General features: G+C 40.6%; 1 protein-coding gene across 1 annotated transcript in view; it reads left to right on the top strand.

Moving 5' to 3' along the window:
- Positions 1 to 1456: 1456 nt before the first annotated feature.
- The window catches only part of CATSPERB (cation channel sperm associated auxiliary subunit beta), an 81604-nt gene continuing 66227 nt past the window's right edge, over positions 1457 to 16833 (top strand). The window contains exons 1-7 of the mRNA XM_034643053.1: positions 1457 to 1574; positions 6863 to 6958; positions 7095 to 7213; positions 8063 to 8095; positions 14506 to 14572; positions 14837 to 14883; positions 15500 to 15652. Coding sequence (XP_034498944.1) covers positions 1457 to 1574; positions 6863 to 6958; positions 7095 to 7213; positions 8063 to 8095; positions 14506 to 14572; positions 14837 to 14883; positions 15500 to 15652 — 633 coding nt within the window. The remainder of the gene's footprint in view (positions 1575 to 6862; positions 6959 to 7094; positions 7214 to 8062; positions 8096 to 14505; positions 14573 to 14836; positions 14884 to 15499; positions 15653 to 16833) is intronic.

The raw sequence follows: 16833 nt of genomic DNA, 5'->3' as shown, positions 1-16833 counted from the left end.
ACTCGTCCCCTTTCACATGGGTCACTTTTCTGTCTCCTTCTTGGCTTCTCGGTAATAGTCAAGACTTTTAATCACTCCCTCATTCTAGAGTATTTAAAATACAGTATCTGACTTTAAGGAGCTCGTACATAAGTAAAAAAAGGTGTTTTCAACTCAATGCAATCATGCCCTGGATACAAGGTTCAATCTCCCTGTCCTCTAAGATGGTTATTAACTGCCTGCATAGACATGCTACACCCTGGAGAGTCAGCTGCCATGCCCCAAATTTCTTTGAATTTCAGAGTGAATTAGTTTGGTTATAAATTGTATCTCTTTCCGTTGTAAGCTACACTGTGTCAACCCAGATGGAAACTTAGCTCCATTTCTTGCTTTGCACAAAGTGAAAAATACATCACTTAAAGTTTTAGGGTTTTGTAGCAGATTTGGGGGAGATGGTGAAGATTTACATTGTAGAAATATAAACAGCTAAAGAATTGATTATTAGATACCTCTTTTTAAAAGTCCTTTGACTGTTTTTGAAATTCAGACAGCAGTATTTTGTCAAATTGCCGTGGCTTGCTTTTTGTACTCCCTTGTCTCATTTTTTCAGAGGGAAAAAAAAATCCTCCCATTTTCTTATCATTAACATTTAACTTCATCCAGCTCCAACCCTTTGCATGCATATCCAAGAATAGATTGCTGGGCTGAAGGGTAGAACATGTCCGCCTCTGATTGATTTTCCCTTGTAATCCCAGCCCAACTTCTGTGTCTCTTCCAGAAATCCCTCTCAGTGTCTCGGCCACTAATGATACCTTTCCCTGTCCTCTACTGGTATTTCGGATTTATTCTGATTATTCTGTATCTGCTGCTGTGTCAATGGAATTGGAAGAAGAGAACAAAGAGTGAATGTGTGGTGTGAGCTTTTGAAGCTGAAGTTGTTCTCTGAGTTATAAATGTCCTGTGATCCCACAATTCCATTTCTAGGGATAGGTCCTAGCCTATTGTACTATAGCCAATGTACTTTCCAAAGATGGTCAAAGCAGTGTCTCCCATCCCACAGGCTGTTCTACAGTAGTGACTGTGCCGGGCCCCCATCAAGGGCAGTGAGACCTCATGCCTTCTACTCTGGAAAATGAGAACCAACCTATTTCTTAACTGATGAAGGGTGAGGTAATACACCCATTTTGGGGGACAATGGCATAGGCCCTTTGTATAGTTCTTTTAAAACCCTTAAAGGAGGGCACCTGTGACGATCACCGGGTGATGTACAGAAGTGTCAAGTCACTAAATTCTACACCTGAAACGAATATTACACTCTACGCTAACTAACTGGAATAGAAAGAACAACTTGGGAAAACAAAACAAAAAACTCTGCAAGGAAACCAGTAATGTTCCCTTTTCAAGACTGCTGCCACAATTTAAACACCTAAATTTGATTTCTGCAGAACCTATTCTTCAGTGGGATCTTGGGACTCTAATGACAAAAAATGACATCACCAAAGTCTACCCATATGTGGTAGATCTCAAAGTGGCAAAGTGTCCCTGTGCCAATGACGTAGCATTACTCGGCTTCATTTTGAATAAAACATATAATGGTAAGTTCACAGCTTTACTCAAAGTTGGATGTGGAGTTTTGTATTTTGTAACAGTGATGTTTCACTGGTAGAGCAAGTTGGATGTATAGACCTAGGGGAGTAACACTGTTTCCTAGAAATACCTGTGACTTTACTTTTCGTCACTTCCCCTTGTCTACCTGCAGGTGTGACTTTTGGCCGTGTTCATAGTGACTGTAGCATCTCTCCTAATTTCACATATCTCCTGCCACCTCCTAATATGTTACTTCTTCTCTGAAATTATTCATTGCATTTCCAATCCATCTGCTATTCCTGCCACGTGTAAATAGGTATCATGTTCTAAGGCCTCATAACATTATTTTATTATGTATATGTTTTCAGATTACTACCATAGTATTTAATAGCATCTTTACGCATTTCAACTGTTAATGTGTTATTGTAGTTGTTTTTCCTAGGTCATTGGTGACCTTTGAGTCCCCAGCCCAATGAATGAAAAGGGAAATAAAAGAACTAAAAGATAAGAAACAATTTTTCTTTGCACAGATAATATGTGCACCCCAAAATCCCAAAGAATCAGTAGCCAAACTATCAGAACAAATACAGAGTACTACAAGATTGAGGAATGAAATAACAACATATAAAAACCACTCCACCAAAGACTAAAGATTATAATTTTAAAAATCCCATTCAGAAAGTAACAAACCCCAAAAGGTAGCTAGGAATAAACAAAGAAACAAAAAAAGTTATAAAACTTTAATGAAGGTCAGAAAAAAGACTAAAATAAATATTTTATGTGCATGAACAGGAACGTCTACTATTGTGAAGTTGTTAATTCTCTCCAGATTTATCAGTCAGTTCAATACACTTCCGAGAAAAATTACAGCAGTATTTTGTGTGTATGTGTGGAAATTGACAAGCCAATCCCAAAATTCATGTGGGAGACTGAAACAATGTGAATAACATAATTTTGAAGAAGAACAAAAACTTGCCCTACCATGACTTATTATAAAGTAAGAGATTCAAACACTATGCATTGGTATAGGGATAGACAAATGGCCTTGCCCCAAACGTCTTTGAATTCCTAATGGCTTAGTCGTTTTGTGTTCTCTAGTTTTGAGAGCCTACTTGTGCTGAATTAGTTTGGTTAGGAATTGTGTCTCTTCCCCCTCTGTGTCAACCAGATGGAAACTCAGCTCTTTTTCTAACCTTGTTCCATGGATGCCTGGCTAGGACCCTCTCCTCTCTCTCCAAACCTGCCTTACTTCCCTGAGCCACAGGCGAGGAGCCATTCTCATCTCTCCTGCTTCATCCTGCCAGCAACGGAGAGTCACAGGAGAGAGGAGCAGCCTCCACTCCTTGGGATCTCACTCAACCTCTCGAGAAAAGAAATAGCTTTAGTAACATTTCTCCCCCTAGCTGGCTTCCACTCTACTGAAGCAAAAAAGAATTTCCTACAGGATCGAGCTGCCACTGCCTAAACCTTCAGTCCCTTTGCAAGGCCCTTGTCTGTCCCCACCCTACCCACCGACCTCCCCCATCCCACGCACCCAGCCCCAGCCCCTCACCCCCGGCCTTCTTACCACATGAGGTTAATAGTGGGAACAGGTCTCCAGGAGCCCCGTGGGTTCCAGTCTGGACTTGCTACCCACCTTCCTCCTCTGTGAACTCCCAGCGCATCTGCCCTGCCTCTCATCCCAGTTTTGTCTGTCACCCCGGAAACCTGAGCTTCCCAGGTCACTTATGGTTCCTATCCCACACACTGCTCTGGACTTCCTTTAATTTGACCCAAGCTTCTGTCCCTTTCCATCCACCCGGATCCATTCGTTGGCATTAGGGTTCTGTCTGCAGCAATCTCCCCCATACTGCTCATCTTTTCTCTGAATGGCCCCTTCACTTTGCTGCCCTAGAGAGTAAGCTGGCTGGTCCCCGTGACATCCCCTCTTAAACGCCTCTGCATGTCTCATGCGCGGGGCGGGGTCATCATCCTTGCTCCTTGGGGCTACTTCTTAGTATTTACTTTGTCTTCCCTTCAAAACTCCCAGCTCCTTGGAACTCAGACTTTACCTCCCTGTAACTCCTCCTGGCTGCCTGCCTATGCTGGCCTTCCTGTTACTCATACTCCCTTAGGGATGACTTCAGCCTCTGGACCCCTGCCTTCCTCTCCACGCTATTTTTGTCGCTTTCAGTGACCTCACCATCCCATGCAATACTCAACTTCGAGGCCTCCTTTTCTCCAATGATCTTCCCCCATCTTCTATGGCCACATTCTGGACCTCATTGTCTCCAATAAAGTTATTATCTGCAGAACTTCTGCCATGAGCATCTCGCACTGCCCGCGACCTCCCCATTCTGTTAGTCTCTCCTTGTGCTCCCACTCCAGCACTGCTTTGATTTTGCTGAGACTTTCTCTACTTCTCAACACCCTTAGTTTTCTCTTTACCCCCCATAAGTTGCATAGCCCACCCTTATAGACACTGCTGTAGCTCCCCTGCCCTGTCTTCTGTCCTCGTGCAGACCCAACTCTGGGTAAAACCACCTCTACTCCTGCACTGGAAGAGTCGAACGTTGCCTGAGAAAACACTGCACATCGTTCTCACTTTCACATTCCACCGACTGGTCTCACTGTAAATTCATGATCACACATCTCAAGTGGGCACTCAGCCCTACCCAGAAATCCTGTCTCTCTTGGCTGGTATGTTTATTTTCCAACTCTGCCAAATGACCTTATCTCACACCTCTTCCCCCTCCTCCAACCCTCTGCATCGCCTTCTTCCCCTTTTCGCTCTCAGCTGTGATTTTATCTAATGGTTCATGTAGAGAACCAAGGTGGATCACAGGGAGCTCCTTCATCATTGCACCTGCAGACCTGCCACTCCACTTGCACTCATACTTGCACGCTTCGCCTTCTCACCTGTTGCATCGCGGGAAGTGTCTGCTGCTGTCAGAGCCGCCCCAACCCGTTTGTCTGGATCCCATTCCCTGCAACCATCCGAAGCACCTTGCGCCTGCATCTATGCTGCAAATGTCACCTTTCCCTCTCCACTGTCGGCTCTCCCTCCTTACTGGATTGGATCCATTTGCATACAAACAAACCCTAATATCTCCTATCATAAGCATTTCTCTGTCCTCCTTCAAAGCAAAATTTATGGAAAGAACTTTTTGTAGATGGCTTTACATTTTCCACCTCCCCACTTTGTCTTCATGCCACTACGGATCAGTGTTTGGTTCTCACCACTCTTCTGAAATGTTTCTTCCCAAGATCACCTGTAATCTCCCTACGGTCAGTTTCAGCAGCCAATTTTTTTTTTTAAAGATTTATTTCTTTATTTATTTTAGAGAGAGAGAGGCAGAGCATATGTGTGAGCTGGGGGAGGGTCAGAGAAAGAGGGAGAAGGAGGAAGCAGACTCCTCCCTGAGCAGAACCTGCCCATGGGGTTCGATCTCACCACCCTGAGATCATGACCTGAGCCAAAATCAAGAGTCAGATGCTTAACAGACTGAGCCACCCAGGCGCCCCCAGCAGCCAATTCCTTATCCTCATTCTACTTTCTTTTCCAACAGCAGTTGATACAGTTGACTAATCTGTCCTCAAAACACTTTATTCTCTTGGCCTTCTCGATCCCACCTTTGATTTTATTCCACCACATTAGTCACTCATTGGTTTTCTAGATGGGCTTCTAGTTGGTATGATCTTCTTAAGTATAAACCAAATCATGTCACTTCCCTGCATCAAACACCCAGTGGCTTCCTTTTGGCCATTAGAATAAAATCCAAACGCTTCACAATGGTCTGCATCAGCTTCTGTAAGCCTGGGGTGCAGTTGTGGTCATTTGTTATACAGAATGGCTTGTAACTTAATTTGAGTCTAGAAGTACTAACCAGAATAAGGTATTTATTGCACTTCTTACTTCTCTATTAACTTCATAGGAGTCTGGTCATGTGATATCACACGGGACACCATCAGTCATCCCTACTTAGAATATAGGATAGTGTTATCTGTGGAAGGAGACTCAGTGCTTAGAAAGACAACACTTGTCATTGGCTCTGCTCTCCCTTGAAAAAGTGAATGATAACAACACTTCCTGCTACATCTTTCCCCACATGGAAAACAGCTGAGAGTGAAAATACACATTTCACAATATGAGCGGTCCTATATTCATCTTTGGGAAACAGAATATATGCGTTAGATTATCAACCATTTGTAGGCTCCCCCACCGCCCTCAGTAGTTACGCCTGTTGACTAGATTTCAGGTTAATATTATGTATTTAAAACAAAAGACTCTCAACATTCCTAGCCATGGCCAGAGAAAGGTGAGATCAAAGTATACGCAGTATGTTCTCTCTTCTTCTTTTACTAGGTTCTCATGACACATTAGCAAATAATTTTTTCTGTTTTTTAAATCACAAATATTAAAGTAAATCAAACATAGTTTTTTCCTCTTGGAATTTTAATTTTCTTCTTAGAGTTTTTAAAGTATTGACTATGATTGTATTTCTGAAATAGGAATGTATTTATGCTTACAAAAATACCATCAGAAAAGAAAAAAAACTCTTTCTCTACTCTCTTATGTTCAGTGAATGAGGTCTGTGAATTAAATTAACACAGGCAGATTAGCAGGGGAAAAAGCACACAATTTTTATTAATATTTACATTCACGGGAGTTAACGTAATAGAGGTGAAACCTGAGTGGTTATATTTGGGGACATCGATACCATTTTAAGAAAAGAAAGAAGTTTGAGCTTCACGGGTTGATAAATTATGGGGAAGTGACTAAGAAATATGTGGAGGGGACTAATGAAAGAGAAGAGCTATGCTAGTAAAGTCTGTTTATGCAAACTTGTCTCAGCGCTGACTCCCCTCCCATCTAGCTCTTCTCTTCCTGGTACAGGGGTGGGGAGGCATGTTTCCCAAACGGAAAATTATGCTCTGCTTTTAGGCAGGTAAGAAGAGGACAGAGAACACTTCCTGAGTCTGTTTGTTCTCAATTGCCTTCAGCTCAAAGTAATCCTTAAACCAGAGGGGCATATTTTGGGGTGGCATATTTGGATCCCATTCAATAGAAAACAAAATCCTTAAAATGTAAATCAGGTGGTTGGCTAAAACCCTACATTAACCTGAAGTCACTTCATCTTTCCAAAGCTTAGTAAGTGAGATCCCAAGTGAGGGGAGGGGAGTTGACGTGGGTCAGAAAATGGTTTGGAAGGTGGGGCAGATGTGGGCTCTGGCCCCAGAAGACTGAGCACCATATGAGTGGGTGACTCACTTTGTCAAGTTATCTAGAATTAATCTTCCTTTTTTCTCATGTTAGGTATTTACATCGGCCTCAGTTTTTCTGGATTTTGGGATTACAATGATACCGTGTGGTATAACTTGACAGATACGATCTATTCCCAAGTTGGAGAAGGTAATTCCTCTAACTGCGCCTCCTTTGGTATCTCGTGTATATCAGCACTTGATCAGTACTGATGAAATGTCTTTGCTTTGCTGGGGAGCTCACCTTTTCCTTACTTTTTAACCCCTGGTGTGATTTCTTCCCTTAGAACACACAGAGCTTTCAGTGGTGGACATGGTTTTAACAAATCACTTTTTAGTTATCCTCACCTCTCTGGGTCTTTTTGTAAGTGGAGATCTCCGTTACCCATCATCCTCTGTCTTAGCGGTATGTGAGTTGCTTTTAAATATCTCCTATAACCTAAAGTGGAGATGCTTGATACTTGAGCTATGTGTGGTGTATCTTAGAATTTAAATGCTTTTTTCCATTTAAAAAGTGTAAAAGAATACAGTGACTTTTTCCTTTGCCTCGTAGTGTTGAATATATTCTTTGAAAATGGTGCTAGTTTTATTGCTATACAGATTTATAGTAAGTTTTAAATACGGACATGTAGAAGGTTATCTATTTTGTAGTTATGTATGTTCCCAAATACTTGATGGTAACTTATGAAGCTAATTACAAATTAACGTAAATTAAAAAGTTAGTTTTGGGATTGAGAGAAGGGAAATATACATTTTGGTGAGGGTATGTACTATACATACCGTGAAATTCTTTCTTTTTTAAGATTTATTTATTTATTTTGGAAAGTGGGGGAGGGGCAAAGGGAGAGGGAGAGAGGGAATCCCAAGCAGACTCCCTGCTGAGCATGGAGCCCTACACGGGGCTCGATCCCATGACCCTGAGATCATGACCTGAGCCAAAACCAAGAGTCGGATGCTCAACTGACAGCCACTCAGGCGCCCTCATTACATGATTTAAAAAAAAAAAAAAATCTCAGATCCTTTCTGAAATTAAGTTCAAGTACAAATAAATTAATAAAATGGTGAAACAAAGACCAAAGATGAAATCTCAAGAATATTATATAAACTATGTTTATATAGGCTGGTTTTAGTGTGCGATGCTCCCGACGGCTGGGATATAAAAAGCATCATTTCCTTTAGTACAATTCAAATTGCTATGTTTTGTTATGCCTTCTGATATGCAAGCAAAAATTAAAGTGTTTTTTTTTTCTTGTAGTTTTCAAGGGCAGACTTTTGTGGTTTCGAAAGGGTAAGAAGCTTTAAATTCCCAAGGGTTAGTTAGAAGATAGGTGTTTCCTTGATAACCTAAGAGAGGAGGTGTCAGACAAGAATCCACAACATAGATCATTCCAGTTACTATGATCTGATCTGCAGTTCGAACTTAAAATGTTTCCAGCAATGATCTTCCCTTCTGTTTCAAAGGAAGAAGTGCCTCTCCTTGTTCAGAGGCCGCCCCTACCCCTTCTTTGTATGTTCTGTCTGGACTGTTGTGGTTGTTGCCGTGTATTGTGCACAATGTTGGAAAGAGAGTGGGGGCTGAGATTTGGCCAACACTTTTCTCCCCAATCCATCTGTCCTCATGTGGGTCTGTGCCTACCTGGAGAAAGGCTAGCCACAGCTCTGCTTCTGGCCTTGGGCGGTGGGGGGAGTTGTTCCATCAGTTTTTTTCTTTCCTATTATGAAGTCAAGTTTTGTGATTCAACTAGGTCATTCCCATCAACACATAAGCATTTGTCAATTTGGAAACCACAAACAAAATTGTGATTGTTCCTACCCTTTTGCTATGTCCCCTCCCCCTTCCATTCTCATACAGACCCATGGGCACACATCCATGTGAGCGCGCGCGCACACACACACACACACACACACACACACACACAGTCACGCCACCTAGAAGGAAGGAGCACTTATGTCTTAGGACGCAAATGGGATTGACTTCTTGCCATCCTAGTTGGAGGAAATATGAAGCAGAGAACCAGGAAGGCCAGATGGTCAAAATTGATGTACATTAGAAAGGACAGGGGGAAGTACCTGTCAAAATGGAACCTCAAACCTAGCTCAACTCTTTCATTCAAGAATGAGGGTGAAGAAAAGAATTTGCACAGATAAGACATTAGGAGAGCTTACCACCCAGAGACACCCATGAAGGAGTGAGGTGTCAGAAATAGTGACAGAGCTAGAATGTGAGCTCTCAGCTCTAACAGAGGCAGGCACCTGGTCTGTGATCTCCACTCTGGAATCTGTGTCTAGCATGTGCCTGGCACAAGGTAGGCACTTAGTAAATATTTGTTCAAAGAATGGAGTTGGTATAAAAAATAAAAGTTACAAAATTTGTGTTTAGTACTTGGGTGGAACCAAAACTCCAGATAATACAAGGAGGAATGGAGATAATTTTCAGTGAATCACCAACCCATTTTAAGATCCTTGTTTGGTAGGAGAATCAATATGGAGAATAACTTTGGAATTTGATAGAAAAAGGTATAGTCTCATACAATTGATAAAGTTTAAAGGATAATTACCATAAAAGAAAAAGAAATATAACCTAAAGCTTCCAACCCACCAGAGAGGTAAAAAAAGGATTAAAGAATAATCCAAATTGGTTCCCACAAAAAGCAAGAAAGGAGGAAAACAGGTACAAAGATAAAAGAATGGAAAACCAACTATAAAGTAAGAATTAGAAATCAATCCAAATATATCAGCTAAAACTAAATCACACAAAAGTGATAAAATAAGGAAACGAAGGAGACTATAACCTGAGCTTTGTTCCTTACCCCTCAGCTCCCACTAACTTCCATTTCCTGTCCACCTGCCTGGTGAGTCAAGGGTGTTGGGGATGCTGGACAGCTGGACTCACTCGAAGCCCAAGCTTTGAGGAACCCCACTGATGAAACCTGGCACATCTTTCCTCTCAAGGGTCATGTGAGAACAAGGCCTTTGGCTGTATAGACATGCAGGTGGAGGACTAGAAGGTGGGGGCTCCTGGAGAGAGCTTGGTTTGCAGAGCTCTGGGAACCCCCCAGAGAGGGTTTCTGTCAACCTTGAGAGAGTGGCTGGTCTCCTGGAGAGAAGCCCAAAGGGAAGCCTATATTCTCCCTGCATCTGAGGTGGGCAAGTTGAAGGAAACCAGAGCAAGGAAGCCTCTTTCTGGTTCTGATGAGGGGGGAATGGCAACCCAGGGGTGGAGAGACCTCTTGGTCTTCTGTCACTCCCATATCACCACAATCTGAGGTGCTCCCCAAACCAGACCTGAGCACTCCCTTGAAAATAAATCTAAGCCAGCCCAGCATCCTGAGGGCCTCAGAACATACACTGGAGTTGCTGATGGAGAAGACAACAACTGAACAAGGACAACAGAACTTAATTAATCGACTCCTTCAACGGTGATCCAATGAGCACGTCTTATGTGGTTACTGTTATTGGCACTGAGATATTAGCAGGAAAAAAAAGACCACTAACATCTATTAGCTTAGCGTTTCAAGTGCCACATAAAAATACTTTCTGGGGCTAAATACCACAAATTGCAATTAAAAATGGAATAAATAGGATAGAATAGCCACTGTTTAGGTCCAAATAAGTGGCATAGAAAGATGAAGAGGAAGAAACTTCTCAAACCATCTAGGGAAGATAAGTCTTTGAGAAAAATCCAGGTCTAAGAGGAGAGAGAATTTTTGGAAGGAATAAAAAAGGAACAGAAGACAGGTAATAGTACCACGAGTAACAGAAGACGGTTACACTGAAATTAAGAAGGATCCAAGCTTATCTATTGAAAAGGCCCACTAAATCCTGGAAGAATTGAAAAAGATGTATGCATAAGCATATCCTAATAATATGTCTGAATTTGAAGGTGAAGGGGAAAATATTACAAGTTCCCAAACAGAAAGAACAGAAGCAAATATATGTCACTGGTATTAGATTTCACTTATATAACAGTAGAAGCTGGAAAGTAGTAAAATCCACATCCACAGACCGTGAAGACAAAGGGACTAAAGTCCCAAAACCTTATTACCAGCCAAGAGATTATTCATCTTTCAGACTGAGAAAGAATTCAGAGAATACGTCACCCAGTTATCCCATCTAAAGAAAGTATTCAGGAAAGAACTTTAACAAAATAAACCAATGAGCACAGATATTAGGGAGACAAAGGGATGAGCAAACAGTGACGAGCGATGGTTTCTCTCATTTTGTGTAATATCTACGTTTTCGGTCTCTATAGATCAAAGTGGAGCGCGAGATGATCTTGGAACAGAGCATGCTGCAAGGGAAATTAGAGTTTTCAACGTCTGAAAATTATTATTTTCAAATAGTAATACATTCCCCCTAGTTAAAAACCAAAAAGTTTCTATAAAGATCTACATTGAGAAGTCTCACTTGCTCCTTAGTATGTACTCGCCCTGCTTCTCTCCGTCTCCTGCATCTTTTCTCTTTTCAGTGATTTTTAAATGTACATTTAAATAATTACGAATATAAATTATCCTCACTTTCTTATACTATATTCTAAATATATACATACCTGTTGTTTTCACTTAGCGATATTGGGGGGGGAAATTCCATATTAGTACATGAAGAATGACCTTCCCCCCCTTCTTTCTTTATAGCTCTAAGTGTTCCATTGTGTGGACTTCCCAGAGTTGACTTAACCTGTTCCATATTGATGGATACTTGGGTAGTTTTGTAATCTTCTGCTATTACAAACAATGTTGCCATTAATGATTTTGTACCTGCCAGGTTTGTAGTCCAAGTATATGGATACAATACATTTCTAGAACTTGGACTGGCAGATCAGTTAATAAATACACAAGGAATAAATTCTTAACGCAAATTGTCCTTCAGAGAGGTTTTTACTATTTGCAAGGATATTGTAATAAATCTTCTTGAGCTAAAATATCTCAGGGAGTTCCGGTAGTGATGAGAGGGGGAAAACAAGTATTCCGAAAGTAGCAAAGTAGTGTGGCAGGAGAGGAAAGGGAACAAGTCAACTTTTTCTTAAAAGTGTAGGGATTTCTCTTTAGATAAGACCTTTTTTATAATGGGAAAGATGGTCGGAATGGAATATATGTAGTTATTTGGGCAGGTAGTTGAAGGAATTACTACTTGATGATTTATTCATTCATTTATTCATTCATTCAACAAATACCAGTTGAGCACTTGCTATCCGCCATGCCGGTTTCAACAAGGCAATTCTATCTGTGGAATGAGACCAATAAAGTCCACTAGTCTCCCGGGGCCTACCATTCTGTTGAAGGAGGTAGACTTCAAACAGGTTCATAAACAAATGAATAATGTGACTGCAGATGGTAATTCGGGCTTGTCGTCATGAAAGCAGGGAAGAGAAATAGGGAGTGAAAAAGAGATAATAGTGTTTTAAACAGGGTGATTCTAGCAGGGCTTCCAAGGAGGTAAAGTTTAAACAGAAAATCAAATGACTCCTAGGAATGGTTTTGACGAAGCATGCCCAGAAAGAAGTAATAAGAAGTACAAAGGCCCTAAACTGGGAACTTGCCATGAAGCGAAATCCACTAGTTAGCCACCTGAGTCTGTACCGTGGACATAGCAGGGACTTCAGGTCAGTTCTTTAAAGATAAATTCAAACTCTTGCGAGACATACAAAAACCTTCCCGGTCAGAGCCTTCCTTACCTTCTTCAGCCTTGTCCTGTCTGCTCTTGCCGCAAGCTATCCTTGCCAGCCATAGTCGACACTCGCCTTCCGTGAGATGGGCCAACACTTCTGGCACCTCGACTCCGTTGTGTAAGATGTTTTATCTTCTCAGCAGGCCATCCCTCCTTCTCCTTTGGATTTCACGTGGAGAATTTCTCCTCATTCTTCAGGAATCCCTCCCCAGCCACCAGGGGGCCCTTCCTGAGCAACCTCCAAAGCTTTCAACACTAATTCCTCTCACTCACCACCCTCTTCTGTCTGAGTGGCCCACTAAGCAACCTCACAGGACTTGAGGTGTCATGTCAAGGACTCTCTCACCTGCCATCCTGTGCGAGTAAGGTACCATGCTGCCTTGCAGACAGGGGGTCTCAGTAAATATTTGCGGCGTCAATGCATGAGTAAATGGAGCCAGACGGGAGCCACATCTTGTCCTGGCTTAATAGCCATGTCACAGTGAACTTTGAACCAGCTCTATCACCCTCTGGACCTCATGATAACAAACTTAGAAAAATAGTTGGATTCTCTCTCGTATACGGATAGTCAGAACCTTCTGAAGGCAAAGGACAGAAACCAAACTAAAAGTGATTTTAGCAAAGGAGAAGCTATTGGCTCATGCAAGTAGAGAATTCAAGGTGGGAATGGATCCAGCTTCCAGACACAACTGGATTTAGTGCCTAACAGGTGTCTGTAGGACTCTTGTCTTCTCCACGTTTGGATCTGTTTTCCTCTAGCTTCATTCTCATTCGGATTTCTCCAGTTGTTATTAGGAATAAGCATCAGGTTTTGATGTAGTTGGTTTAATAGTCCCAAGGAGAATGAACTATCTCTTTCCCAGGAGGTCTGGGCTGACTCATTAACCTGACTTGGGTCATGTGTTCGTTCCTGACCAATCCCTACATCCGGAGCTCATCCTTGGAATGAGGCCAACCTGGTCAGCTTAAATTACCCCCAAGGATATTCAGTGGAATTGTACCAGTTTGCTTCCAAGTAGGAAAAAAGCAAGGACTCTAAAGAGAAAGAAAAGGAATAAATCAAAGCCCAATAAAAATTCTACATCAATTGCCTAGATATTATAATGATAATTACGGTAGCCTGCAAACCTGAAGATTTCTGTAAGAACGCTAAAGGTTCGTTTGATATAGCAGCTTGGCTTGAAGATGTTGCACCATCCAAATAAATTGCTGTCCATTCCATTTTGAAGCACATTTTTGTTTGCTGGGCAGTTTTATCAAGATAGAATTCACATAGCATAAAATTCACCTATGTCAAGTGTGCAATTCAGCGGCCTCTGGTGCAATCACAGAGTTGTGCAAGCATCACCACAATCTATTTTAGAACATCTACTTAAAAGACTTTTAATGCACAGATTATAAAGACTTTCTTGCTGGTCTATGAAAATGCAAGGTCTTCCTTTTGTCTCAACAATACTTTGAACACAGGAATCTTGCTCTAACAAAACCATCTTCAAACTCTCACACGTAATTCATATCCAACATATACAATCTCACTTTCTTGGAAACTTCTCTCTTATGACTGATTTTTTTCAAGACCTGTATTTTTGTGGCTTTTTTTTTTTTTCCCCTTCTGCTTCTTGCTGCCATCAGGCTTCTGTGAAGATTTCTGGAGCCTAGCTAAGTCTAATGACAACGGAAAGATAAACATATGACCCATCGTGACTATGGTAACTGCCTGACAGCTTCTGGTAGTTCCAGAATGACAGTCTTATACTGACCGACTGCAGCATCTGTCACTAACAGAGACCAATTCACATGACGTTTCTTTCCTTTTTATTCCTTTTATGTGTGTTGTTCAAAATGCATATTCTTGTCCCTTGCCCTCACTCTACAACCTTTTCTTTTGTCGGCATACAATTTTCCTCCCTTTATTTGCTTCCCATTCCTAAACTATCATACTTTAGAATTTTTTATTAAGTTTTTCAATTTTATATCCTAAGTCTATCTATTCCCTAAATGATATTTTTATTTCTTCATTTATTCATGTAGGTTGACTATGTCAAAGGAAAATTGTGGTATAATGAAAAATGTTTTGCTAACAGAGAACACTTTGAAGGTAAATTAAGAAAAGATATAAACAGGCTCTTTTCAAACATAGATGGCATGTAAAGATTAAATGACATAAAATAAAAATAGGATAAAGTAGAAAGGTAGGCTTGCTTTGTATAAGTCAGTGGCCTAAAACTGAGGGGAAAAAAATTAAATCTGAGACAATAGGCATGCTCTAAGTGCAAAAAAATTGTATGCGAGTATTCTTAATTAATGATACATTTAGAAATATAGATACTGCTTGTAATTTCTGTACCTTTATATTTTATAGTGGATTATGTTACTATCACCTTTGAGAGAAACAGGACTCTAAGTGAGGTATTGTATTAAATATTTTACTTTATTTTTATTTTTTAAGGATTTTATTTATTTGAGAGAGAGAAAGAGAGTGTATGCACAATTAGGGGGAGTGTCAGAGGGAGCGGGAGAAGCAGGCTCCCCACTGAGCAGGGAGCCTGATGCGGGGCTAGATCCCAGGACCCTGAGATCATGACCTGAGCCAAAGGCAGACGCTTAATGACTGAGCCACGCAGGCACCCCTGGAATTAAATATGTTAAAAATTAAGAAATTTTATATCTTGGGATGTTTCATGGATTGTTATTAATCTAAAAGATGGCAATTCTACAGGCTGAAAAGCTTCATCCCTCTTTGCACCCAACTGTGCCTGTACTTGGGTTTAATGGCAGTTACCTAGTGATGTTCAATTCAAACCTACACAGTTGTTCTAGAAAAACAACCCATGCCAGAAAGAGATGCTTGGCAGTGTTTTCTGGACTCCCAATCCCAGAAGAGAAGCATAGACATCAAAGAGTTATCACTATTATTTGTGGTAGGTCAGGACAACACAGTGGTTTGCTAGTTTGTTTGCTTAAGATAACTGATTAGAACTTACATCTTAAAAATGACATTAACTTTTCCTTTCTCTTTTTGTAGTCCAGCTCTTGCTTTTATACCAAAGAACCATTTCGTGAATGGTTTCCTTGCTTACCTCATATTTTAAAAGGAATGAAATCTTTTCCTTCGACCGTGGTAACATTTCTTGTTGACCAAGAGCATAGTGCTGGAATCTACCTCTTCTCCAACCAGGTAGGCCACAAGTGGTTGCTCTTGATGACACAACAATGAAAATTTATTTTAGCAAAAATTTATTTCCAAGTTCTTTTTTTATCTGTAGCAGTAGATGTCGATAAAATTAGCTATAGCAAAATTTATTTAAGGTTAATAATATAGTTTAAGGCTCTCTAGGGATTTCTTGCCTCTGCTGGTCATTCAGTTTGATGAAAGTGGAAAACAGGATGCTCTTTCATAGTGATTTTTCTTCACTTATTCTCTAGGAGAATATAAGCTGAGCTTGGTTTATATAAACTTAAGTTTCCATAAGATAGTTTAAATGAACAAAAAATGGAATTAGCCTTAAACTCATAATTTTAGAGGAGAGAAAAAAAATAATTATCCTCTATCCTCTTATGTTCAGTGATTGGGGCCCTGCAAATTAAACAGGAGAAGAGAAAACGATTTATGTGTGCAGTGTACATACGTGTAGGTGAAAATCAGTGAGGAGAAACTCAAAAAAGTGTTTAAAATTTGGGGACTACAGTGAATATCATTCTTAATGGGGAAAAACTGAAAGCCTTTCTAAGATCAGAAACAGGACAAGGATGTCCACTCTCGCCATTATTATTCAGCATAGTACTAGAAGTCCTTGCAACAGCAATCAGACAACAAAAAGGGATAAAAGGTATCCCCATTCCATTTACAATAGCACCCATAATCATACGTTATCTCGGAATTAACTTAACCAGAGAGGTAAAGGATCTATATTCTAGAAACTACAAATCACTCGTGAAAGACATTGAAGAAGTCACAAAAAACAAAATCAATGCTCAGAAATCAGTTGCATTTCTATACACGAACAATGAGATTGAAGAAAGAGAAATTAGGGAATCCATTCCATTTACAATAGCACCCATAATCATACGTTATCTCGGAATTAACTTAACCAGAGAGGTAAAGGATCTATATTCTAGAAACTACAAATCACTCGTGAAAGACATTGAAGAAGTCACAAAAAGATGGAAAAATATTCCATGCTCATGGATTGGAAGAATTAACATAGTTAAAATGTCCGTGCTACCCAGAGCAATCCACACTTTCAATGCCATCCCAAACAAAATACCAATGACATTTTTCAAAGAGCTGGAACAAATAGTCCTTAAATTTGTGTGGAACCAGAAAAGGCCCTGAATCTCCAAGGAACTGTTGAAAAG

Source organism: Ailuropoda melanoleuca, chromosome 14 (assembly GCF_002007445.2).
Source record: "Ailuropoda melanoleuca isolate Jingjing chromosome 14, ASM200744v2, whole genome shotgun sequence".
Classification (NCBI taxonomy): Eukaryota; Metazoa; Chordata; class Mammalia; order Carnivora; family Ursidae; genus Ailuropoda; species Ailuropoda melanoleuca.
Note: the sequence above shows the minus strand (reverse complement) of the source record. Positions and strands in the feature narration are given on the sequence as shown.